Consider the following 24,488-nt stretch of genomic DNA (forward strand, 5'->3'; position numbering starts at 1 on the left):
ACTCACCCTTTTTCCTCTAAAACTGCACATAAACCTAAAGGATGTAGATGGTGGGCATGTTCAGAGATCAAAGGTCGTAGGAATTGACCAAAGGACCCAAGGCGAGCCATTCTATATAGTGTGATGCTGCACCACCCAGCGCCAGTATCTGGAGTAATTGGAGTTGAGGAATTGCTTAATTGGTCATGTTTTTCCCGAATAAAGATGCTACATAGGCGTGTAAAACATATTCTTCATTCACAGTTTGAAGAAAATGGTGATAAATCTCTGCCTGCCACATTTCATGACCACAGTCCATTGCGATAAGGTATGACACATTCAACACTTCTTATCCACATGAACAAACTATTTGTGAGTTATATGTTACTATGCGAGACATGTGAACCAGTAGACCTTAATAGGGCTTTCTTGGTTTATACATCCAGAAAATAAAGGATAAGTAACCTTGAATAAGGTATGAATAATAATAGGACAGTGTAGAGTGGATGGATGTGAATAGAGAAGTGTTTTTGGAGTGTTAGGGAGACTTAATCACCAAAAACTGACCATGTGATTTTCTTATTATTACCCTTTCATATTCACATATTGGAAGTGGTTTCTTAACATTGTCTGATACTTGTTCTTTGGGTCACAAAAATACATTTTTTACATAAATAACAATTTTATGTAGGTCCTTTTTATCACAGTAAATTGATAGAAATTCAAAAGGTTTTTCTCTTATGTGATTGGAATTTAGACTGCACTTTATACATAAGTACAAAAGTATAGATCAATCAAATATAATGATATATTAATATTTTCTGGATGTGCGGTAGATTACATATTTTAAATCTATTTTGATTGATGAAAATAATTTCATTCCGTACAGCTGTGCGCAGATGGCTATGATGTCACCAATCTTGTTTCTGCTGACCCGGCTGTCCGCAGAAGAGGCTTTAAGCTGGAGTACTTCCTTCGTCCACCAGTACAGGTACAATTATGTCTCACTGTCTCTCAAATGTAGAATAAGATTGATTTCTACACCCCTCTATATATATGAGAAATCATCGACAGAAAATAAAGTGTCTAATATGCATGGCATGATTGATTTCCCCTCCAAGGTGACGCTGAACTTTGGCTTCCAGGTGGAGCTATGCCGGGTGGATGTCGAGCTGTGGCCTTGGGGCATGGACCTAGGACAGGCCTGCAAGAGGGTGGAGGTCAGCACCTGCCCTGACCCGGTACCTCCACCCTCAGCTCCAAGCCAGGGGCAGACTCAAAAGGGGAGCTCTCAGAAAGCAGGTGTGCGGCACTCTGGTGCAGACCAGACCCCAGCCACCCAACAGCAGGGGGATCGGCGCACTACCTCCCAAAAGCCGATACTCTTGTGGCCGTCTGGCGGAAGAAAAAGAAGAGTGGAGCGAGCAAGCCCTCGATGAATGCCAGGAAAGAAGCCGACCGTACCGGGGTTCCGCTTCGTCCACCGCAACCCATAAACGTCAAGATCATCACCATCTCCCCTCATACCAATAATCATCAGCACCTCCATCCCCCAGAGCAGGAGTTCAAAATGGTGGGTCGCACTGAGCTCAGGGAGGAGACCCGGGTCTGCTTCTCCAATCCGGGGTTCAGGGCCCGGCCCCCCTTCCCGTCCCCGGCCCCCCCGGCGGGCCCCGGGCCCTGCCTGCGGGAGGAGCTGTGGAGCCGGGGGCTGCTGTCGCTGGGCGCGGTCAGGCAGCTCCGCGTGACGCTGCCGTTCGGGGGCTCGGCCTCGGCGCTGGGGCTCAAGGGCCTGGCTCGGTGGGTGCCACGCGGCGCGCTGCTGCCGGGTTGCGGATGTTGGGAGCGGCTCCGCGGGGCCCAGGAGGCCGGCGAGAGGCCGCCGCCTCGCCCGACGCTCTTCGCGGCCTCGAGCGACGAGACGACGCGGCCGCTGCCGTTGGCGGCGACCTGCAGTGTGTGCGCCTTCTGCTCTGGTTGCGAGCTTGCGTCGTGTGTGCGTTCTGCTGCTGTTTCTTGACTGCATCATTGGGGGGTAAGCACTGAGGATGGTCACAAATGTTCAATATTTTTTAACTGATTATGGCTTTTAAATGTTTTTTTTTTATTATTATTCATTCACTGCTCATGTATGAGAGGTGGATTGCTTTTTTTTAAGTTGATCAAGAATCACAAAACGTCGCCCGAAATTGCGTTAAAGCACCATCGTTCATCTCTCTTCGCTAGATAGAACAGACAACAATCCATTGCCGTGGATCTTCATCTCAATCTGATGGTAATTCAACACCATTGTTGATGTACACCTTCTTGTCTTCTTCTGTTCATTTGATCAGAAGAATACTCGAAAAATGCGAATCCATGCGTTGTTGTTAACTTGGCTCCGCTCTGACCCTCCAGCTCCCCCTCCCTGCCGGAGGAGTTCCTCGACCCCCTGACCCAGGAGTTCATGACCCTGCCGCTGCTGCTCCCCAGCGGGGTGTCTGTGGACCACACCACCTTAGAGGAGTTCCAGAAGAGGGAGGCCACCTGGGGGAGACCCCCTAAGAACCCTTCACCGGGGTGCCCTTCACTGCGGCAATCGTCAAAAGCCTCTCCCCAATTCCCCACCTGAAAGGCCCCTTACGCTTCCTCCTCCAGACGGGGGCCGCCTTAGGAGGGAAGGTTCGCAGGGCGACAGGGGCGATTGGGGGCGGGGAGCCTCAGCCTCGAGACCTTTTACTGCCATGTAGATGGAAGGTCTCATGACGATCCTGGGTCGGAAGAGACCAGTAGACACTCGACCTCGGTACAGACAACTCCATTGATGCTGGAAGTCATGGTAACGGGAAGAGACTGTTGCAGATCACGGACAATGAATCTGATGAAGGAAAGGCTGAGCATGAAAAAGATGCTTTGAACGCTCAGACTAAATGGTCATCAGACGGTGCTTGTGTGTCCCTGGCTGTTCGTAAAGATAACCACATGGCTTTCAGTGACAAACTTCCAGCATCTTCGTCATCATCACCGCTGAATATGTCAGTCAGGTCTGAATTGGAGCCAAAACCAAAAAGAAAGAGAACCGATAGCAATTCCAGTGAGTTGGACTAAAACAAATGATGTATCTATCTATCAATCTAGTATTCCTTAATCTAGTATACCGTAATGGTTGAGTGACAGAACTCAACTGTAAAATGTTTGACTATAATTCTTCTTTCTTTCTTAGTCTGACTGTGCCTTTTATTTTTTTCCCTTGCATCCCACAGCTCCCAGCAGCTGCTCCCATGAGGAACGTCTGTCCTCCAGTCTGGATGAGGCCCTACTAACTGTGCTGCAGGGCCGACCTTCCTTCGCCTCCAAGCCCACCACACACACTTTGCAGAGACCCCACCCTGCCGACGAAGTGCCACCCGATTCCTCCAAGCACACCCACGGAACAGCTACTGCAGCACCTGTGTTAACCGGTAAGCACCCATGTGATTAGAGCGGGCTGCATACTTTTGTGACGAGGTAAGGATAAAATGACCTGATTGTGGCAATCAAACAAACAACCTCGCCGAACTTCTGTCTGGAAATTAGGCGAGGTTATGTGCAGAAATAGATATTTTCAAGTTGACTGCCTACTTTAATGTGCTTGTCTATGCTAGCAAAGTGTAGTCCAATATTGTTTTAAGTCCAAACATTTAGTCTTGTCAAGTGGCCAAGGGACATTGAGTCTTTTCAAGGGACTTGCATCTAGTCAAATAATCTATGATAATAATCTAATAGCTAAAATGTATGATGTACAAAAACGTGAAAGAATTAGGTTGTGAAATGCAGAGGACTTGGTTCATTACTTGTCTGGTGTTCATTTAGTGTTCCTGTCTTTGCCCCACCACTGTATTGTTCGATTTTTTTTATTTTGAATCAGGATGACAGCAATGTGTTTACATTACACAACATAGGCCGGCCTTTGATAACGTTTATTATTTCTTCCCCTTTTAAAGATATATTGGCTACCTTTTTAAAAACCAATTCCATCAGTACCTTAACCTTTAATATAAGGTAATTTAAAGGGACTACGTGTGGGATTTTGCATGTATGAATCTCTTTTAATAGCAATGACATGAACAGGTTGTACAGACTTCCCAGACTCTTTTCAATGAGTAGAACATCCAGTGGGCGGATTTCTATTATACCTGAACAGGGACGGTTTTGCCGGGAAAATGGAAGGAAGTGACGTCCAGGGGCAATGACGTCCAATAACGGCAAAATCATTACTTCATGATTGTTAATGTACCAGCCAACAAAGCTCGTACTACAGTGCTCTCAATTCACAAGCTCAAGCAGGCTGCCATTCAATTGGCCACTTAGCCACTTAGCCAATGCTCGCCAAAGGGGCCAGTAATGAGAAGGACTTTCAGTTTCTTACACATTGTACCTATAAAGAGCTAATTATGGTTCCACGTTGATGCAACGCAAGGAGCCCGCAGACACTTTGACGCAGTCGAGAACCTGTTTTGGCTCTGCATCGTGCTTAGGTCAGCGGACCAATCACAGCCCTTGCTGCTGCGTCGCCTCGACGGAAGGTTACAATTCTTGGGAGGCGCACGTCAGGCCCTTGTGGTTGACGCAAGGAGGGTCCGCAAGGATGTAATGGGTCTGTAAACACCCTTGTGTTGTGTCGGCGTGGAACCATAATCAGCCCTTTACTCTCTCCAGTCCATGCTATGCTGCTCCTAGTGTTTACTGTTTGAATGAAATCTCCTCCCCTACAACATCTGCATTACTTGTTCACCTCTGTCCCTGTTCCCAGATGAGAAGCAGTGTTCAGCTTGTTCCGGATCCCTCTCCCTATACTCCTCTTCCTCGCTGGCCGTCTACCGCCTCTCCTGCGGTCACCTGTTGTGCCGCACCTGTCTGCAAGGGAGATGTAGACCACCGAACCCTGCCAACGCATCAGCCAATCCCAGTATGGTATCGTGCCCCACATGCCGACGCCCCACCCCCAGCGGCGAGATAACACGTGTGCACCACTGACGCATCGGACCACGCGTCGCGCCGAAGGACGGACACCGCCGCCCGCGTTGGTTGGCGAGGCTGATCAGAACCTCCTGAGGTCGGAGATACAAAAGGACGGATAAACCGCTCTGCGCTGGAGGCCTTGTTGGAATCACTTTTTTTTGTGCAATGCTGGTCCGAGTGACGTCTGGACTGTTGCATTTATGGTGCTATTTAACAGGGTTGGGGGTTGAATTAAAGGCACGTGTTACGGCAATTGACCCCCTGTTTGATTTATTAAAAGCCTTTGAGTGAGACCACCATCCATTCTGGAAACTAAATTTAGTTTCCAATGTATTCTTGACGCTAGTCGATGCCAGGCTAAATTTGTATCAATTAATGCAATGCATCAATGTCTATTGATGCACCATAAATTCTTTGATGGCTTTTTTGACCACGTGTATCTATCTTTTTTCCTCTTCCTGTCAATGTTCCCTATGACGGTCTATTGAAAGAAAATCGTACATGTGTGACAACTCCAACCAGAAAAAAAGCAAGGCGCTAAGAATATAATTCTGTCACATGAAAGAAAAATCGTAGTCACCTCCCCACCCTCCCCTTGTTGCCACACCGAGAGTGCATTTGTGAGCCGGGTTTGCAGCCTTGTGTTGGCCAGTGCTGACAAAGAGCTGAAAATGTGTTAAGATGGAACAAATGTCAGTGACGACGAGCGCCAGGAGAAATTAATGAAAACCAGAGGGAGTTTGTGTGGTTACAAGGTTGCTGTAAGGGGGCTTCACTGAAGTCTGACCCCAGCGACATTGGTTTAGATGACCTTGTGCTTTGTATATTGTTTATCACACCGGTTTCTCTTTTTTCTCCGAAGATGTGTCTTTTCTCAGAGGCAGTGTGGACTTAAAATGGATCAACGGTTCGAAGCAGACTGCAATATCTTTACAAATAAATAAACCTAAGTCTAAGATATAATTGTAGAATAAGGTTATTTTTCTGCAACTGCTTTATATTAGGTCCGAATCGCTTTTTGTCTGAATAGACCTTTCGAGGCCCCTATTTTGTTCTTTCCTCACTGATTTCATTCTCTCCATTGTCAACCTAAAATAACCTTATTTCGGGGTCAGGTCATAGTTACATTAGAATAGCATGATGGGGACAAAAGAAGTGGACAAGCATTTCTTAGCCTTCACGCTCACAAACAGTACACAAGTTCTTTGTGTTGGTTTCCATGACGACATTAACCAAGGTCATGATCCTATATCCGTTTGATAAGTGTGAAAACGGAAAACAAAACACATTGCGCACATGCATAGATGCCCACCTTTTGCTCAAAATATAGTGGAGCTGGAATAACAGCCTTGCTTTCGACCCCAATTCCGAATATTTAACGTTGACGAGGAACACAAAGACTAAGGTTTGATTTGTATTTATTCAAAGCATCAAGCGTGAATGTTGAGGTCCCAATTAGAGGATTGCATCTCACGTATTGAAAGTGTTTATTGTTCTCATCAACCATCTCCACGTTAATTGTCCGAGTAAAAGTTAATCAGGAGAGGACACGCAAAAGCATGCAATAAGGACGGATAAATTGCTGATTCTCATATTTTGCCAGTTTTCTCATTAGTTTGAAATTAAGCTTATAAATTTGGTTCAGTGATTGTTGTCATGATTTTGTATATTACAGAGGCTGTCACGCATGCCAGCCTGAAATTACTATCTGGCGCTAAATACCCATTAGAACCACAGACCCTTACTTCTTTCTGAGTATGACCAACGTTAAGTACGTTTAATTAAAACCCTAATTTGATGCAATCTGACAGCTACTTTCATAAGTCCAGTGAGGGGTCCCTGTAGTGTACTATTGTTAGCCCAATTAGCTTGAATAATTCATGTTTTGCTGTTGGATCCTATGTATTTAATTCTAAATGCAGAGCTCTCTCTCTCTCTCTCTCTCTCTCTCTCTCTCTCTCTCTCTCTCTCTCTCTCATATACATTTGTCCAAAAAAATCTAATATCAGTTTGGATATAAATCCCAAAATGTGATTCCTCTTCTTTTTTATATGGGTAGGCTACCGATGTTGTGAGTATGGTGATGATTCTCAAAACAAGCAAGGTGTCTCTCTCTCTGTCTGTCTGTCTGTCTGTCTGTCTGTCTGTCTGTCTGTCTGTCTGTCTGTCTGTCTGTCTGTCTGTCTGTCTGTCTGTCTGTCTGTCTGTCTGTGTCTGTCTGTCTGTCTCTATGTCTCTCTTAATCCTCATTCAGACATCCACACAAACACATCCAAACAACAACATTGTGTGTGTGTGTGTGTGTGTGTGTGTGTGTGTGTGTGTGTGTGTGTGTGTGTGTGTGTGTGTGTGTGTGTGTGTGTGTGTGTGTGTGGCCTCGTTCAACAGCGCGTATGGCCAAGGGAACAAAATGACAGTGACGTCAGATACAAGTGTCGACCATCTCATATAAGTAAGGGGACTCGGGGCTCAAGTCACACATCAGTCGCACAGACAGACAGAAGAGATACACGTGCGTGGCCTTAACATAACATCCTACACAGCGATGCCTTCCTCCGTCTTTCCGCTGTGCGTCCTGGGACTGCTGGCGCTGTCCTCGGCGTGCTACATCCAGAACTGTCCCCGCGGCGGGAAACGCGCTCTGGCGGACGGAGAGCTGCGACAGGTGGGCGGAACTTCCAAATCGCTTCTCTGGAGCTTTTATTGATTGTTTAGTCGAGTTGAATGTTGTTGTTTTTTTGTTTATTTTTAATATTTGTTGACTCTTCTTTTAAATGCGTGGAACGCTTTGAATACTAATGGGGTTATGGGACTAATTAAAAACAAATAAACTACAAATAATGTTGATGGCTTAAAACTATGGATACCGTAAAAGAATCGGACACATATTGTTCTCTGAACTCGACTTGTGTCTGACGCGTTCCACCTTCCCTCCCCAGTGCATGCCATGCGGACCCGGGGACAGGGGTCGCTGCTTCGGCCCCAACATCTGCTGCGGTCAGGAGTTCGGCTGCCTGCTGGGCTCCCCGGGCATCGCTCAGTGTGTGGAGGAGAACTACCTGCTGACCCCCTGCCAGGCGGGAGGGAACCCCTGCGGCTCTAAAGGAGGACGGTGCGCTGCTTCGGGTCTCTGCTGTAACGCAGGTAGATAGATGGCTTTGTATCTACAAGGTTAATGGCACTCATTGGAAACTGAAAGTTACTTTTGTTTCAAACTGGCTGTAAGCCTGTGTTCTATAGCTTAACATTTCAAAGTCTGTCTCGCTGCAGTGAAATTAATGACGGTAGGTCTTCTATAATAAGCCTATATTTAATATATAGGCTACTGTTAATGACTCCTTTGGTGGTTGTGGTGTTGATGTCGATGACGATGACGAGGATGACAATGATGAGAATAGTTAGGCTTATTATTATTATTGTTATTATTTGGCTTATTATTATTATTATTATTATTATTATTATTATTATTATTATTATTATTATTATGTAACATTTGATCCATGTTCTTTGGCAGAGAGCTGTGCAGTGTCCTCTGAGTGTCTTGAGGAGCTGCAGCCAGCAGAGCCTCATGGCTCAACGGGGAATGGGAACTCGCCTGCGGAACTGCTGCTGCGCTTGCTGCACGTAGCCACCAGAGGGCAGACTGAGTACTAATGATGCGTCACCACCTCCTTTTACTCTAGCCTTGGTTTCACAGTTGCTACAAAGCCGTAGCACACCTGTTACACTGACTAACAACAGACCACATACGACCTTAAGTGTTTTTGTGAATACTGCCTTATAGCCTACTGTTACTACATCCATTCAGAGCCCTCGCCTCTAGCACTGTGGTATATAGTTGTTTGAATACCAAATTGGGTTTATTAGATGTAAAATATATATGCCTAGTGTCAAACTCCAGGGAATCAGGAATCAAGATGAGATGTTATTTAATTCGTTCCTGAATTATAACTGTACATATATATGCACATACTGTAAACTATTTTTTTTGTTTTATTTCTGAAGCTACTAATAAAACGAATGTATTAACATTGATCTGAGCCTCTTTAGATTTCTGGACAACACGCTGGCAATCGATCTTCTACTGTGTGTGTGTGTGTGTGTGTGTGTGTGTGTGTGTGTGTGTGTGTGTGTGTGTGTGTGTGTGTGTGTGTGTGTGTGTGTGTGTGTGTGTGTGTGTGTGCGTGCGTGTGCGTGCGTAAGTGTGTGCGTGTGTAAGTGTTGCTTTTCCCACGTTTTAATCTTTCAATATATAACACTCAATGCTTGCGTCGTGCGATATCGGTGGGAATTTTATGAACAAGTCAGAATTTAATACTTTGATCAATTGGGACTCTGTCCGGCTTGTGTTGACTTGCTCCGTCTTTATTGTAAAAGACCAACCATAACCCTCTCTGGATAACTTGTTGTTTCCCGTCTTGCGGGCAACCAATCTGGTGGGTGCCAGATCAGTTAGAAGTGTTGACAAGGAAGTGCTGTGTTTTAGACAGGTAGGTCTACATAGCAGGACACCCCCGATTTGTCTCGCCCATCCCTGAAGGCAGAGCAAGTTGATCACGTGATTTATTATAAATGGTGGTTTCGTTTTATCTTGATTTAGAAAAAAACATGTGCTTTAGTGTCAAAGAAAGCATGTAAACAAGGGTCTCACTATAGAGGTCAATTGGGGGAACATTATAGGCATTATAACTTGACATTAACATCTTTGTCAACATATTGATAGAGCTGATGAACAAAACCACATTTATGTTGGTATACCATTACATTTTTCATCATTCAAATTGTATGAAAATGACCCAACAATGTATTTTTACGAAATGACATATTCTGCATCTCTGTCGTTGGGATCTCCATCCAAACCGTTCCCATCATAGATATGAGGTCATATATGATTTATCTATTATCTATACAAAAAAGGCATGCTTCAACAAAAAACTATACATATTAACAGATAACAATCTTTATATCCATCTACATTCTCCAACTGGTTCTACTATGTGAGTGCATCTTCTTCACACATTCTTTCAAACATATAGAAACGTCATGATTCAAAAACCCACATTGATATTTTGAGCCAAATCAAATTATTCATAAAGCAGTCACAGGTCAGATGTTCAACTAACCTAAGCACATTGCGCATGTGATGTCACGCATCTCTTGCTGGGCTTCCTTAAGTGCCCGCATCGTCCTCACACGCTTGATGTTGGTTTTCAGGGTGGTCCATTGGTTTGGGCCCGCCCACATCACATCCATCATAGCATGATACGTCCCAAACTATACCCTCAGATCCAACAATGGACGACATCGCCTCCGCTCTGTAGAGATAATTCACAGTGCGGGCCATTCTCATGATTTGTACGTCGATGGGATATACTCCGTAACCATCTCCCTTCTTATCTTGAAGAAACATCTGAAACCCCATCTCTTCGGCAAAACAGTTAATGACTTGACGAGTGCACTTTGGTGTTGAAGCTGTTATGCTGAATCTAGAACACATTTTGTTGAGATCAGGATAGGCCTATACATAGTCTGCACTCTGTCCAGTTGTTGCATCGGTTGTTGTTGTTGTTTTAAGGAATTTATTAATATTTACATGAAGTTTGAGGTTAGCACACAACTGCTGGAGTCAAATCATAGAGCACATCTACAGTTTTCGATCCCTTTGTTATTTAATTAGCATGTAGAAATTCTAAGAAAATAAGATGATCTGAGCCACCCATTAATGAAGGAATTAGCATTATCTATCAATTCAGTAATTTTGTGTTACACTGAGTGCAGTTTTAATTCTAAATGTGGCCGTTAAGTCCAGTCTATTCAAACACGTGCCTTCCATTGCTTAATACAATAACAGCAGCTATAATTGAGAGGTTGTGTTTACTTAAAGCAGGAAGGTGGAATCAAGGATAGCGTGCGTTAGTTTAAGCAGCTGTAGGCCTACTTGTTTGAGCATGTTTTTCAATAGAACAGCGTGTCGGGTGTGTGTGTGTGTGTGTGTGTGTGTGTGTGTGTGTGTGTGTGTGTGTGTGTGTGTGTGTGTGTGAGCGAGAAAGTGAGCGAGAAAGTGAGCACATGCCTGTGGCTAGCCGTGAGTATGTGTGTGCAGCTATATAAGTGATGATGAAGCTCTCCTTGTACTTTCTCCATCAACATGGATCTAAAAGCTGTGGTTTTCTTCATCTGCCTGGCTGCTCTGTGTCTCACTTCCACTGAGGGTAAGCATGCGTTAAAAAAAGGTGGATGCCTCTTTTTCTTAAGTTCTTTTAAAGTTAATTCAAAGTTGAACTTGAATGATGCAGTACATTTTTCCAATTTCCATCAGATTTCCAAGAATTTAGGAAATGTGTATTTAATGAACCTAACTCTATAATGTTAATATGTATATTTATTTGGATATTGTAGTCTGATGCTTCGGGTAAAAGTCTGTTTATTGATGCTTCTGCTTCAGATAAAGTTTATAAATATTAACCCTGACGTAAACATAAACACCCTAAATCACCATGGTTACAGCTTAGCCTGAGGCCCTATTTTCTGTCATACTTTAAGATTTAATTTAGGATTTAATTTCACAAAAACACAACCGTAAGTTCCCTAATGTCTTCATTGTATTTTATGTCTTGGAATTTTTGTCTTCCAAAAAAATCCAAAAAGTGCTATCATGTATACTACAGTGTATTAAAATGCACTTAAATGACTTCTTAATACAGCGGGCATCCCAAAATGCTGTCTCCAGACAGCAAAGAAAATCTCAGCTCACATGCTGTCGAAGGTGGAGAAATGGGAAGTTCAGCAAAACAACGGTGTATGTTTCATCCAAGCCCTTGTGTAAGTCGTCTTCCAATAAGTTTGACGAAGAGAGAGATCATTTTGTAGTCTGTATAGTTGTTCATTTTGCATTATCACACAGACAGACAATACAGCGAAGAATCTGTTCCACAGAGTTGTCATTCTTCTGTGGGTTATTCATAGTTCACGTAGCCTGGTTAATGACACTGATGATGTATTGTATGTAAACCTATTCCAGAACTGTATTCTGGTCTTACAATAGCTACATTTAATTTGCCCTGTACATTCACAGGTTGTATATTAGAGGTCGCAAGAAGCCTGTATGTGCAGATCTGGGGATCAAGAGATTGCTCAAGAGAAGGCTGAGAGTTGGATCAAACCGTGCTGTCTGAATCCTTCTGGATTCCATTTCCATACATATGGTTGTTCAACTGTATGAGCTGTATCATGTCTTATATACGTCTTTGCCATGTTGTAGTCTTACATGGGCCTACGCCTTAAAACGTTGTAGCGCTTTTGTGTTTCTTTTGTGTAGCCTACGTTCGTGATTGCATTTGTTTTTGTACTCTCTCGCTCTAGGTTTCTGCATAGATATCTGTTTCTAATAAAATAGTTTGTGCCCAGGGCTGGATTGATTTATTATGACTGGCTTGGGCCTCCTCATGGCGCAGCATGTTTGGGCTTACTGCCGCGGTTACGCTGGCTCCACGCTCCATTGGCTGCTGTTAAGACCTGCATTTCCCTTAGGTGATGAATTAGTGGTTATCCTATCCTATGCTTGTAGGTGTTCGTCTCTCTGCTTTGTCTATAGACCATCTGTGGTTTCATGGCTTGTCTGTTGGCATGCATGCATGAAAAATTAGTCACAAAACAGGACAAATGGGTTCGGAGCAGAGAAACTGTAGAACCTGCCACACTCCACCTATAAGGGCTTCCACTGGGCTCCTCCAACAACCTGGACACAGGTCTATGTTATATATATATATATTTATAAATATATATCTACACACACCAGAAAGTTTATTTGGTGATTTGCAAATGTGGTACAGGCAGAGCACGTGTTACCTGCTCACATGTCAGAGCTCTCCCTGAGTGTGTGTGGTATTGGCTGGTTTAAACATAATCACATAAACACTGGTTTATCTTGTGTGCCTTGAGTATTTTTACTCTGGGCTTGTTGCTTAAATCAACCACACACCATTCAGGGGAGCCCCCCGGCTGAAGCCTACAGAAATAAATGACAAACTCAATGACAAACTCAGATATGCAAATTAAAATAAACTCAAATAAAATCAATCCCCCAAACCCGATCAGCCCAACACCTCCCCAGTGTGACCAGCCGACCCCCCCTCACCCTCAATGGAGGCCAGGGGCCTGGGGCTGCTCCATGCGGGCAGAGGAGTTGCTATTGGCCGTTGCATGGCGCTGTCTGGACGGGCTGGGTAAGGCTCACCAGCTGGGCCTCCGGGGTAGCTTTGTGTTTAACAGTTACCTTATGGTCTTGTTATCAGTTGCTAATGGTGTTCATGTTTACTTATGTTGTTAATGCTTACTAATATTGTTCATGTTAACTAAGAAAATGATGTTCATGTTAATCAAGGTATTAATGAATACATTAATATGCTATCTCTATAATAATAATTTGTAGGTGTTCATTATTATTATAATATTTTTTTATTGCATTAACTAATGTTGTTATACATGAGCCATGAACCTTATTTTCGTCAAAATGGATATCTTTCACATTTCTGAGCATAAATGTATTTTTTTCTTTCTTAAAGTAAGTCAATAATCAGACCTGATTTTATGTATGTGGGTTTGTGTTTGTGTGTGTGCCCAGTGTTTGTTTGTGTCTGGTGGATGTTGAGGGGCCATTCATTACAGTAATACATGGAAACTCATTGGCATGCACAGACACTCTCACTTACTTAAAGTAATCCTTCTCAGAGATTTAAAGGAATCTCAAGTCTCCGTTTTGGAGGGTTGAGAAATTAAATTTGATAATAGATTCTTAAATAAACTTGGAGGAGGAACTTGCACATATGCCTTCACGAGTGCGTGCGTGCACATATGTGTGCATGCGCGTGTAAGGGTCCATTCAGTGATCATCAAAGGGAATGACAGGAAATTGAGACGGCCTCAGCCTTACTAAAGGTATCTCCCCTAATTCTTACATCTGTAAACCTAGGGCCTGCCGGCAGCCGAGAAGTCAATATATGCCAAGAATGGGACTTCATATTTATTTATGTATGTGTTAATTATTTATGTACTTTATCTTCTTAAGCACCAGGACAAATATTGAATATCTTAAAAACAAGTATTCGACAAAACAAAGAAGTTCAATAAATGTTCTATAGTGGGCTATATCCATGTGCACTTCAAATACTTACAGAGTTGACCCAATTTCATTTTCAGAATGATATTCTGGATCAGAGGGCTAGACCTATTTGATTATCTTATCATCTCTTTACAAAGAACTAATCGTGAGACTGTTTTTTTACATCTTGTTCTGTTGACATAGTGAGGTGGATTGGATTGTTGGATTTGAGCACGCATGCATCGCTCGGTGAACCGAGCGATGCATGCAGGGGATGTGTTTCACGACAGGGGTGCATAGCATACCACAGCACAGCACCGGCCCATACAGCTATACAGCTTTGTTTGACTCAAACTAAGTTTGAGTGTCTATGTGAATTTTCTGTTTACATTTCAAATAAAAGAAAAAAGAATAACACATTAAAAAATAAATGTTCTGTTTGCATACAAATGGGCATGTCATTTTCCTGTGGACTACAGTATTGGACAGTATTAACCAGTTAACATTTACCGTTGAAATCTGCTTGCAATCAGTTCAGTGTGATACACATTTAAGAGAATATTCATGACATTTTTAGCCCAAGTGATTGAGAACTCTAATATAGAGGTCATCAAACATCTATTTGGTGGATTATAGTCTGTATCTGACATTTTTATTCCAATCTCCTTAAAACAGGGCAACACAGTCACTGTTTACAAAGCCTGTTCCACTTATTCAAAGAATCAACAGGTCAGCCATGTGCAATGTCGCAGAGTGAGCTGATCGCATCACTTAGCTTGCATGAATGACAGCCGAAAGCTTATATATGTTTGACCTGCTATGTTTCCTAAAATACTGATTGCCTCTGCAGATATCTGCATAAATTCCTTAAAAAGGGGGCTATGAAAATATATTAGTTTTTCTCAGTCGCTTTGGTACATTTCTCAGATCAGAATTTAAATTCTCTAAACTACTTGTTCAATCTTCACATCATTGTGTGTCACTTGTTCCCATCAAAAAAGCAGTTTCTCATTTCTTTGAGCAAGTTGCAAATGCTTTGGTACATCCATGCAAATGATTATACAATTCTCTGCTCTTTCCTATCATTTGCTTATGTCATGTTGATAAAAATGTATTGTAATTGGTCTCTATTGAATAGTCTCACCCCCACAACATTTGGGTATTAGTTCATTGCATAAGTCTTTACATGCAAAATGGTTGAACAAGTTGTCATAATATGTCAAGCATATTTCTATACATTTCCATTAGACAATTTTATTCTAAATCTGTCATGAATTGGTAAATTGCTCCAAGGTGAATCTTTTCTTTCTCTATAGTGTTACATCAACCAACTATCAACCATTTTACTGAATTAGCTCAAAGGTGCATCTCATGAAGATATTTGTGTAATGTGGATGAGAATTTGTCGCCCAACCGACAGGAACGTCAGGAGGTGTATGAAGATTGCACTGTAATTTCTACAGCACTGCATGTACAGTTAAGCCTAAAGAGATTGTACTATGTTCACATTTCAAATTTTGCTCTTTTGTTTGTGATATGCAGTGAAATCTTTTCCTTTCTGTATCGCAATGACATGGTCTGTCAACAAATTACATTACAAGCAGCAAAAGCGTATATGTGAATCTTGTCCAGTCTCTTGCAATCAATCTCCCGCATACAGTAAGGTGTAACTTACAATTTACAATATAATGAACACACACACACACACACACAAGCACACATGCACGCACGCACGCACGCACAAACACACACAGATAGATAGATAGATAGATAGATAGATAGATAGATAGATAGATAGATAGATAGATAGATAGATAGATAGATAGATAAATATATAGATAGACAGATTGCTTGCTTGCTTGATTGACATATACTATATAGATCTAATTTAACGATTACATTCAATTAAATGCAATGGCACTCTCTAGTGGATAAAGACATGTATTGGCGGTTCATGCTCAAATCTCTGCCCCACACACACACACACACACACACACACACACACACACACACACACACACACACCCACACACACACACCACACACACACACACACACACACACCACACACACCACACACACACACACACACACACACACACACACACACACACACACACACACACACACACCAGGGATGGAAATGAACTTTTTTGCCCACCAGCCACTGTGGCAGGTAGATTTAAAAATCTACTAGCCACTCATCTTTTTTACCAGCCACTTTTTATGCGCTATATTTTTTTTTAATAAATGCGTACATTTTGAACAATATAATAGTAACAATGGATAAGAAAAGTGTTTTTCATACACATCTTTTTCCATCAGAAGTGATTTTTACTGTAAGTAGGTTCTACCAAGGAACTGAGTTGAAAACGTTACACTCTCACTGATAAACAATACACAATAGGTATCTGCCATGTTAAGTCATGTTTATTTCAAAGATGTTTCGAAGTTTGGGGATAATTCATCTATACAAAGTATTTTTCAATAAAAAACCAATTGACATATTAACAATAAAACAACATGCATGGCTACACCATCATAAGTCAATTCGTTTTTTTATATTTACATGTGACTAAATACAAATTTGTCCACAGACATGGTAGGCTAACTATTAACGTATGATAGTAAGCATTATTGGCCCATAACACTAATATTCAGAAAAAACACTTTCTTTCTGTTCAATAGTCTAGATAGAACGTTATCAATCACCTGTAGGAGAAATTTGCTAATGTTTGTCCCTATAAAACAATTATGGTAAAAAAAAAAAATACAAAACACGACGGTACCTGAGTAAGTTAAACTGTCCAATCTGAAGGCTATACTTAACCACTCCCCCTACTCACTTCCACCAATGCAAAGCGAACAGAACTGAGTAGGGGAGGGCGTAGCCTAACTAGTTTGTGAACGACCCAGAGAAACGCAACGCAAATTCAATGTGAACAACATGTATGAGACTTTAATAAAATCCCGGACGATTTTGAAATTCCGCAAAAGATTGTCTCAAAAAGAGAGCATGTCCGGGCGAAAGAGGACGCATGGTTAGGCCTACCCTACGTACGGGAAACACATTTGATTCCTACCTGTAACTGTTAAAGGCCCACTATTCAACTTCGGGGATTTCTTCGCTGTTTTCTTGGTTCTATTTCATGTAGGCTACGCCGTCTAGGCTTCGCCTTATGGGCTTGTCCCGTGCGCGCGCCCGCGCGCGCTGAAAATTCAAACTATGCACCTATCAGCGTGGGCACCGCCCACATTTCCCACGGTATCGTGTCTATATAACGCGGTGTATACCGTCGCTCATCCTCCCTTTTCTTTCAGCACTTGTGCTTATCAGCGAGAAATTGAGAACTACTATTAAGAAGAAGATGAAGACTTAAACACGGATCTCCCGAGCCGGTGGCAGCGGCTCGGGCGAGGCCGCGGACAAACGGCCCCTTTTCAGGGCCACCTGAGAGCGCTCCTGGAGCTAGGTCCTTTCAGGACTCCTTTGCGCCTCCTGTCCCGCCTCCCTGGCACCGGGTGACGGGCACTTGGCGTGCTCTGTGTGCCTCGGCACCGACCACGCCGAGGCTGCTATGGCGGCCCCCGTCTCCTGTGTCGCCTGCCGGGAGCTGCCTGAAGAGGGGATCCTCTTCCAGGCATCTCTTCTTTTCCCCTGCGGTGGACCTGACGCGATGGCATCATCGACGCCGGACGACGACGCCTCCATGGACGGCGACTCGGCGTCCGGTTTTTCCCGCTCTCGGTTACAACCGCCACCGTCGCGGGGAGATCATGGGTGAGGCGGCGGCCATCAAAGGGTTTCCCATGCCGGCCCCGCCTCCGCCCCCGTATCTGACGATATGCAGGGCGAGTGCTTTCGCACCCCATCTGCTTCCCGGCGGGTTACCCCTTGTTCCCGCCTGTGCAGCACTTGTTTACTGCTGCAGGTGGGGACCCTTCTACCCTGAAGGCTCCGGTAAGCGAGGGGGATCCCTCGCCTGGAGCCTCCACTGGCAGCGCTTCTCTGTCCGGGCGCCGGATGGCGCCCTAACGAAAAGCCGCTGCCCCCCGACCGCCTCCAGAAGCAGATTGTCGGCCTAACGGACGTTAGGCCGACAATCCGCGACGGCGGTCAACGGACGTTAGGCCGACAATCCGCGACGGCGGTCAACAACATCGCCCTGCTCTCCTCTGCCATGGTCTCCTTGTTTGCTGACAGGGAGGCCTACGGCCCGGAGGAAGCCGTGAGATGGCTGGCGGTTTCCCGCTCTTTCCAGCGCCATCCTCCAGCTATGCCAGCCGATAGCCGTTTCGGCCGGCCGGCATATGGCGTGGGCTACCATGATTCAAAGGGTCATATGGCTCTCCCACACTGCGGTGCAGGAACGAGAGCGGGCCAGCCTCGTCCAGGGTCCACTAGCGCCTGATGGCCTATTTGGTCCCCGGTTCTCCGAGGTGCTCGCGCACCAGCAGTCAGTCCGTGAGAATCGTTCCCGGTTCGGGGCGATTCTCACGTGCTCCTCCCACCAGCAGGCTGGGAGGAGGCGGGGTCCAGACCGGTCCCAGTGTTCCAGGGGGCCGCCTCCGATTCCTGCCCCGGTGCCGCAGCAGCCGGGTAGAGCAGCGCCACGGACCGGTAAGTTCCGGAAGCTTGCTCCTACTTTTTCTTTCCCTATTAAAAAGAAAAAGAAAAAGTAAAGACCGTTCGGCCGAACAGCGGTAGGCTACATGGTACCTAAAGAGCGATATTCCTCAGGCCACCTGCGTCCTACGCTTGTGGTGCGTTCCTCCATGTTGCCTCTTCCCCCCTCTCAGCCCTGTGGCTGTAGGGTGGCGGTCGGACGGCGTGTTCACATGGCCTCTGGTTCACCTGCTTCTAAGAAGCGGCGTCCCTTGGAGCCTCGTGGACGGATCAGAGACTCGTTGCACGAGCCCGTGGATACGGCCGCTTGTACCGGTCTCCTGGTTCCCCACATTATAGGTGAGGAGATGGGTCCGCGCGCTGTGGCTACAGCCTGCGGACAGGTGCTGCGGCCGGACGGCTCGCTCCCTGTTCAGCGGGCATGAGCGCGACGTCTAGACAGCTCGTTGTTTTTACAACTGCTAGTTGTGGTACGTCTCCTACGCTCGCTGAGCCTCCTCCCTTTCATGGGGAGCCCCCCATGGTTCACACGCAGTGTGAAGGCGGTAGGGGCAGAGGAATACGGGTTATTCCTGGACGGTCTTCCTCAGCTGTCGGCTCACCCTCTCTCCAACCGCTATGCGTGTTGGCAAGAGCGGTGCGTTCTGCCATCGTGGTTGGACACCACGTTGAGATGGGGCCATCCCATACACAGGAGAGACTGTCCCTGATATTAGTGGCCCCGGAGAACCGTTCAGCTCTGTGGTTTCCAGAGCTGGCCGCGCTCTCGCGGTCGGCGCCTTGGCCAGTACCATTCAGGCCGGATGCGCTTTCACAGGCCCACGGGACGGTGCACCACCAGCCCGATGTCTCGGGACGGCTGTTGGTTTGGCTCCTGAGAGGTTGATCCTGCAGGGCAAAGGTTTGCCTGAGACGGTTATCAACACTATTCAGAGTGCTCGTGCGCCTTCTACTTCTTCCCTCTATGCGGCGAAGTGGTGCGCCTTCTCTAATTGGTGTGAGACGAACCACGCTGTCCCATCTCAATGCGAGGTGGGAAGCGTGCTTTCGTTTCTGCAAAACTTATTGGAAAAAGGTTTGGCTTTCTCCACTATCAAGGTCTATGCGGCAGCCGTTTCGGCTGGCCATGCAGGCTGTGATGGTGGACCGATCTTCAGCCATCCACTGGTCAAGAGATTCTTGCGTGGGGCTAGACGGGTTAGGCCTGTTTCACGCGTGCTTACACCACGCTGGGATCTCCCCACCGTGTTGCGCGGATTGTCCAGGGATCCTTTCGAGCCTCTCTCCCAGGCCCCTTTGGATGCCCTGTCATTTAAGACGGCGCTCTTGTTGGCCTTGGTTTCTGCCAAGCGGGCCGGTGAGCTAACCGCTCTGTCTGTCAGCCCGAGTTGCTTGTTGCTAAACGAGGACAGCTCCTTCGCGTTGCTCAGACCTAATCCTGCGTTCCTCCCGAAGAACATTAATAGTTATTTTCGGTCGAGGGATATTGTGCTTAAGGCTTTTCACCCCCCGCCTCATTCTAGTGAGGCGGAGGCTGAGTTGCATCTCCTGTGCCCGGTTCGGGCGTTGGCTATGTACGTGAATCGCTCGGCAGCGTTCCGCTCCACACAACAGTTGTTTGTGTGTTATAGCGACGCTAGCAGGGGCCGCGCTCTCTCTAAGCAGCGGTTTTCTCGCTGGGTATGTGAGGGTGTTTGCCTAGCCTACTCTCGGCAGGGCTTGGCGCCACCGTTGGGCGTTAAAGCTCACTCCACACGGAGCGTGGCCGCTTCAACGGCTCTACTCAAGGGCGTTTCGGTGGAAGACATCTGCGCGGCTGCGTCTTGGTCTTCCCTCTGCCTCTTTGTCCGTTTTACATGTTAGACATGTCCAGGGGCTCACTCGGCAACTCTGTGCTAGAGTCCGGGACCCCTTTTTACGGCTTAAGAATATAGACATGTTCTTTAAAGCGGCGTGGTTGGATTTCCTCTCGCCGGCTGGCGAGTTGGTCTTGATTACCAGTCTCTTACTCTCCCACCTTTTTTCAAATGAAAAACAGGCTAGGGGGTTTTCTATTGGCTCGCCAATTGTCTGGTGGTTTTGTTTACCAGTGAGGCACTCCCGCCGTTTTCTTCAAATAAGAAACGGCCGAGAGAGTCCCATTATTGGAGAGCCGAATTCCGTAGCTCCGCCCCCGGTGGCGGACCTAATGGAAACCGTGTTGCTCTGGTTTTCTTTTCCTTTTCATGGGTTCCATGAAGCACGGAATAGAGCCGGAGTCTTTACAGACTCACTTTTTTCTCACTTGATCATTGCGTTGCTTGATCTAGGAGGAATTAGTTTTTATAAAGCTGTTGTGTTTTACACTTCCTTGGCTTTTTGAGTCTTAATGTGTTCTGGGGACTTAGGTCGTTTTGACTGGGGTCCAGCAGGAGTACATTGATCGGGCTCCGCTCGCAGCTTCACCTTAGCCCATAAGGCGAAGCCTAGACGGCGTAGCCTACATGAAAATAGAACGATAGTTATGTTATTATAACTCTAGTTCTATGATTGTAGGCGTAGCCGTCTAGTTTCCCACCTGCTGTACCCTCCAAATGCTGAAAGAAAAGCGTGGAGGATGAGCGACGGTATACACCGCGTTATATAGACACGATACCGTGGGAAATGTGGGCGGTGCCCACGCTGATAGGTGCATAGTTTGAATTTTCAGCGCGCGCGGGCGCGCGCACGGGACAAGCCCATAAGGCGAAGCCTAGACGGCTACGCCTACAATCATAGAACTAGAGTTATAATAACATAACTATCGTTTTGGCACGCACATTTCTCTACACAGCGCCCCCTACAGCTTCGTAGTAGATATTTTACAACACTGTCGTAACAACTCGTTGACGACCCTTCCCGATGCACTTCTACGCGAGCCATGTGCATTTGTTTTCAAAGAAGCCGGCGAATGCGTGGAGCCATGTCCGAAGTAGATGTTCATAAAGTGTAGGCAAGGTTATACATTTTTAAAATGGTGTATTTGTATTGCAATAAACATAAATCCATTCTTTTTTATAGTTGACGGGGAGAATTTATATCCTAGATTATAATTGTTTTATCTTAGGTTGAACAGAACATTCAGTGTAAGAGTGTTGGCCAACATAATAATCTAAATAAACAAGAACCTGGATTCGGGGATTCAGTCTGTATCTGGGGGACGAGACAGACAAACAGCAAAACACCCATGGAAACAAAGGTGTTTATATGGTTGCAACCAAGCAAGCTAGAAACATACAGGGCTCACAACAAAATGGTTGAGCAAACACATTTGTACAGAGACTATCAACATCAAGAATACCACGAAGACTAAAGTTCACCCAAGGGTACTTTCAATTTCAAAAGGAACACGGCCAAGTCAGCGTCTGATTTGCAGTCTTCTTTTTCTTTCAGTTCACGCTATTCCTGAAAAGCTTGCCCAACGTTTACTGTCTGGCCTCTCTGTTGGTCAGTCTCCCTTTTCTCTTTTTCTGTTCCTCCGACATTGGGTTTCTCATTCTCTTTTTAGTCAGCTGATCTATGATGAATGTAACAATCCCTTAGTTACTTGTGTTTATATCGAGCCGGTTCCGTGTTTGGGGGTCTGCCGTAAAGCAATTTGTTACTTCGCGAGACCCGAGCCTCCCGCGAGAGTGGGCGGCGGGTCGCCGGCAGAAACATATTCCTTTTCTCCGCCAAGATGCGCAAGGAGGAGTCGGAACAACGAATAATCGAACAAAAATGTATAAAAGAACCATCGCAATGACTCTTAGCCTGTTATATTAAGGTAAATCAAGCCAAAAAAGTTGCATAGTTCCCCTTTCACTCGTGTCTGATCTCTTTTCTGGTCCATTCTTCTTTTGTTCCACCGACAGTCGCCTCTTGGGTCCCTTATCAGTCGATTGATCCATGATGAATGCAACAATTGCCTCGCAACTGGCTGTTTATATCTAGCCGGTGCCATGTTTGGGTGTGTGTCTGTGCCGTAAAGCATTTTCGAAACTACAATCTGACTACATTTTTGAGGCGCGATTGGATACTTCCGCTGCGTCACATCCGGATTGTGTAGGTCCGAACAGAGCAAGTTGCATATGCGCTTTTTCCTTGGAGAGGTGACATGGGGCAATGACACACCCAGCAAACGACCCAGAAATGGTTGCAGAACCATCAGAATAACTCTCAACCAGTTAATTAAAAGTTGCATAGTGGGCCTTTAAATAGCGGCCCAAATTGGTGGGCACTATCCTGGTAATTTCTCTGCGTGAGAAATACGAATTGTGGCGTGTGAGCGTGTGCATTTATTGAATTCATGGGGCAAGCCCCAGGAATCTCCCACTTCCGGCTTCCATGAAAGAGAACCAAACTAATTCACACAATAGCCGTCATGCAAATCTAGCATTAAAGGTTAGTTTAAAGAAGTTCTCTCCAGTCACGCTGAAAGTAGTTCGATAGTGGTAGCGCTTTAATTTGCAGTGTCAGAGAATTCTGAGAAATCTGAAATGCTGACTAAATTCTCTATTCTGTAATTATTGCGCGCTTCCATACCGCTCTAGATTCCCCCACCCCCACACAGATTTTTTCCTGTAGAAACCAATGGTGGAAACCGATACGCGCTCTTAACCACAAAATGTTTGAGTCACTTTTTGGGAGTAAATCTGCCATCGGATTTTGAAAATAAAAAGCCATTGAACTCTAAGCACTGAATATTTATGCATTGAAATAACGTATTTGGATTTGAATTGAACTTCTATTCAGCTTTATTTTTCAATTTTAAAAATTCAAAATCAAAGATTCAACGTCAAAAACTTCAAGTGGGGACGTTGATTACGTTGAAATTCAAATCCAGATACGTTATTTCAATGCAACCAAAATGGGAATATATATATATATATTTTTTTTAAAGTTGAATTTGTAATAGACAGATTTTTATATTTATAGATAGATAGATAGATAGATAGATAGATAGATAGATAGATAGATAGATAGATAGATAGATAGATAGATAGATAGATAGATAGATAGATAGATAGATAGATAGATAGATAGTTAGATAGATAGATAGATAGATAGATAGATAGATAGATAGATAGATAGATAGATAGATAGATAGATAGATAGATAGATAGATAGTTAGATAGATAGATAGATAGAGATGAAGCTTGCTCGATTGATTGATTGATTGATTGATTGATTGATTGATTGATTGATTGATTGATAGACGGATAGGCCTAGATCAAATTAAACTAGAAAATGCATTTCCTGCAGGAAATGCGGTGAGTGCTTTAGTACAAAGGGAGGTTGAAAATATTTTTTAATAAAGCAAGCCACATAGATTAAGACATAAAGAAACGTTAAATGGCTTAAATCAAGTGAAGGGATTGGAACAAAAGTTCAAAAGTCTAAATGGACCAAACAATGTAAACATGCACACCATTTAAGAAAAAGTAAATGGTTGGAAACAAATAAAGTGAATGAATGAAAAGCGAAAAGCATTGCTAAAAATGCAGAAATGTAAAATGAATTGAACTGAAGAATTTGAAGTGTCAAATGTATTGCCCTGTACTGTGTGTGTGTGTGTGTGTGTGTGTGTGTGTGTGTGTGTGTGTGTGTGTGTGTGTGTGTGTGTGTGTGTGTGTGTGTGTGTGTGTGTGTGTGTGTGTGTGTGTGTGTGTGTGTGTGTGTGTGTGTGTGTGTGTGTGTGTGTGTGTGTGTGTGTGTTTAAGGGAACAGCGAGCCGAAACCGCCCAATCTGGCAACACTGCCTGAACGTCCTCCAAAAGTAGCTCAATCTGGCGGGAAAAACAG

General features: G+C 44.7%; 3 protein-coding genes across 3 annotated transcripts in view; all 3 read left to right on the plus strand.

The window, feature by feature from the left end:
* Nucleotides 1-6,164, plus strand: part of ubox5 (U-box domain containing 5) — a 6,227-nt gene extending 63 nt beyond the window's left edge. Inside the window, 9 exon segments of the mRNA XM_056592449.1 lie at nucleotides 244-307; nucleotides 869-970; nucleotides 1,101-1,343; nucleotides 1,385-1,917; nucleotides 2,377-2,519; nucleotides 2,522-2,640; nucleotides 2,752-3,052; nucleotides 3,222-3,419; nucleotides 4,751-6,164. Coding sequence (XP_056448424.1) covers nucleotides 254-307; nucleotides 869-970; nucleotides 1,101-1,343; nucleotides 1,385-1,917; nucleotides 2,377-2,519; nucleotides 2,522-2,640; nucleotides 2,752-3,052; nucleotides 3,222-3,419; nucleotides 4,751-4,974 — 1,917 coding nt within the window. The 5' untranslated portion in view covers nucleotides 244-253 and the 3' untranslated portion in view covers nucleotides 4,975-6,164.
* A 1,292-nt stretch (nucleotides 6,165-7,456) lies between these two features.
* LOC130384430 (vasotocin-neurophysin VT 1-like) lies at nucleotides 7,457-8,984 on the plus strand. The gene is made up of 3 exons (XM_056592614.1): nucleotides 7,457-7,624; nucleotides 7,899-8,103; nucleotides 8,474-8,984. Exons 1-3 carry the CDS (start codon nucleotides 7,505-7,507, stop codon nucleotides 8,611-8,613), a joined length of 465 nt encoding a protein of 154 aa, XP_056448589.1. The 5' UTR covers nucleotides 7,457-7,504; the 3' UTR covers nucleotides 8,614-8,984.
* Nucleotides 8,985-11,059: 2,075 nt separating this feature from the next.
* Nucleotides 11,060-15,659, plus strand: ccl27b (chemokine (C-C motif) ligand 27b). The gene is made up of 3 exons (XM_056592709.1): nucleotides 11,060-11,171; nucleotides 11,664-11,781; nucleotides 12,035-15,659. Exons 1-3 carry the CDS (start codon nucleotides 11,108-11,110, stop codon nucleotides 12,132-12,134), a joined length of 282 nt encoding a protein of 93 aa, XP_056448684.1. The 5' UTR covers nucleotides 11,060-11,107; the 3' UTR covers nucleotides 12,135-15,659.
* The last annotated feature ends 8,829 nt before the right edge of the window (nucleotides 15,660-24,488 follow it).

Source organism: Gadus chalcogrammus, chromosome 6 (assembly GCF_026213295.1).
Source record: "Gadus chalcogrammus isolate NIFS_2021 chromosome 6, NIFS_Gcha_1.0, whole genome shotgun sequence".
Taxonomy (NCBI): domain Eukaryota; kingdom Metazoa; phylum Chordata; class Actinopteri; order Gadiformes; family Gadidae; genus Gadus; species Gadus chalcogrammus.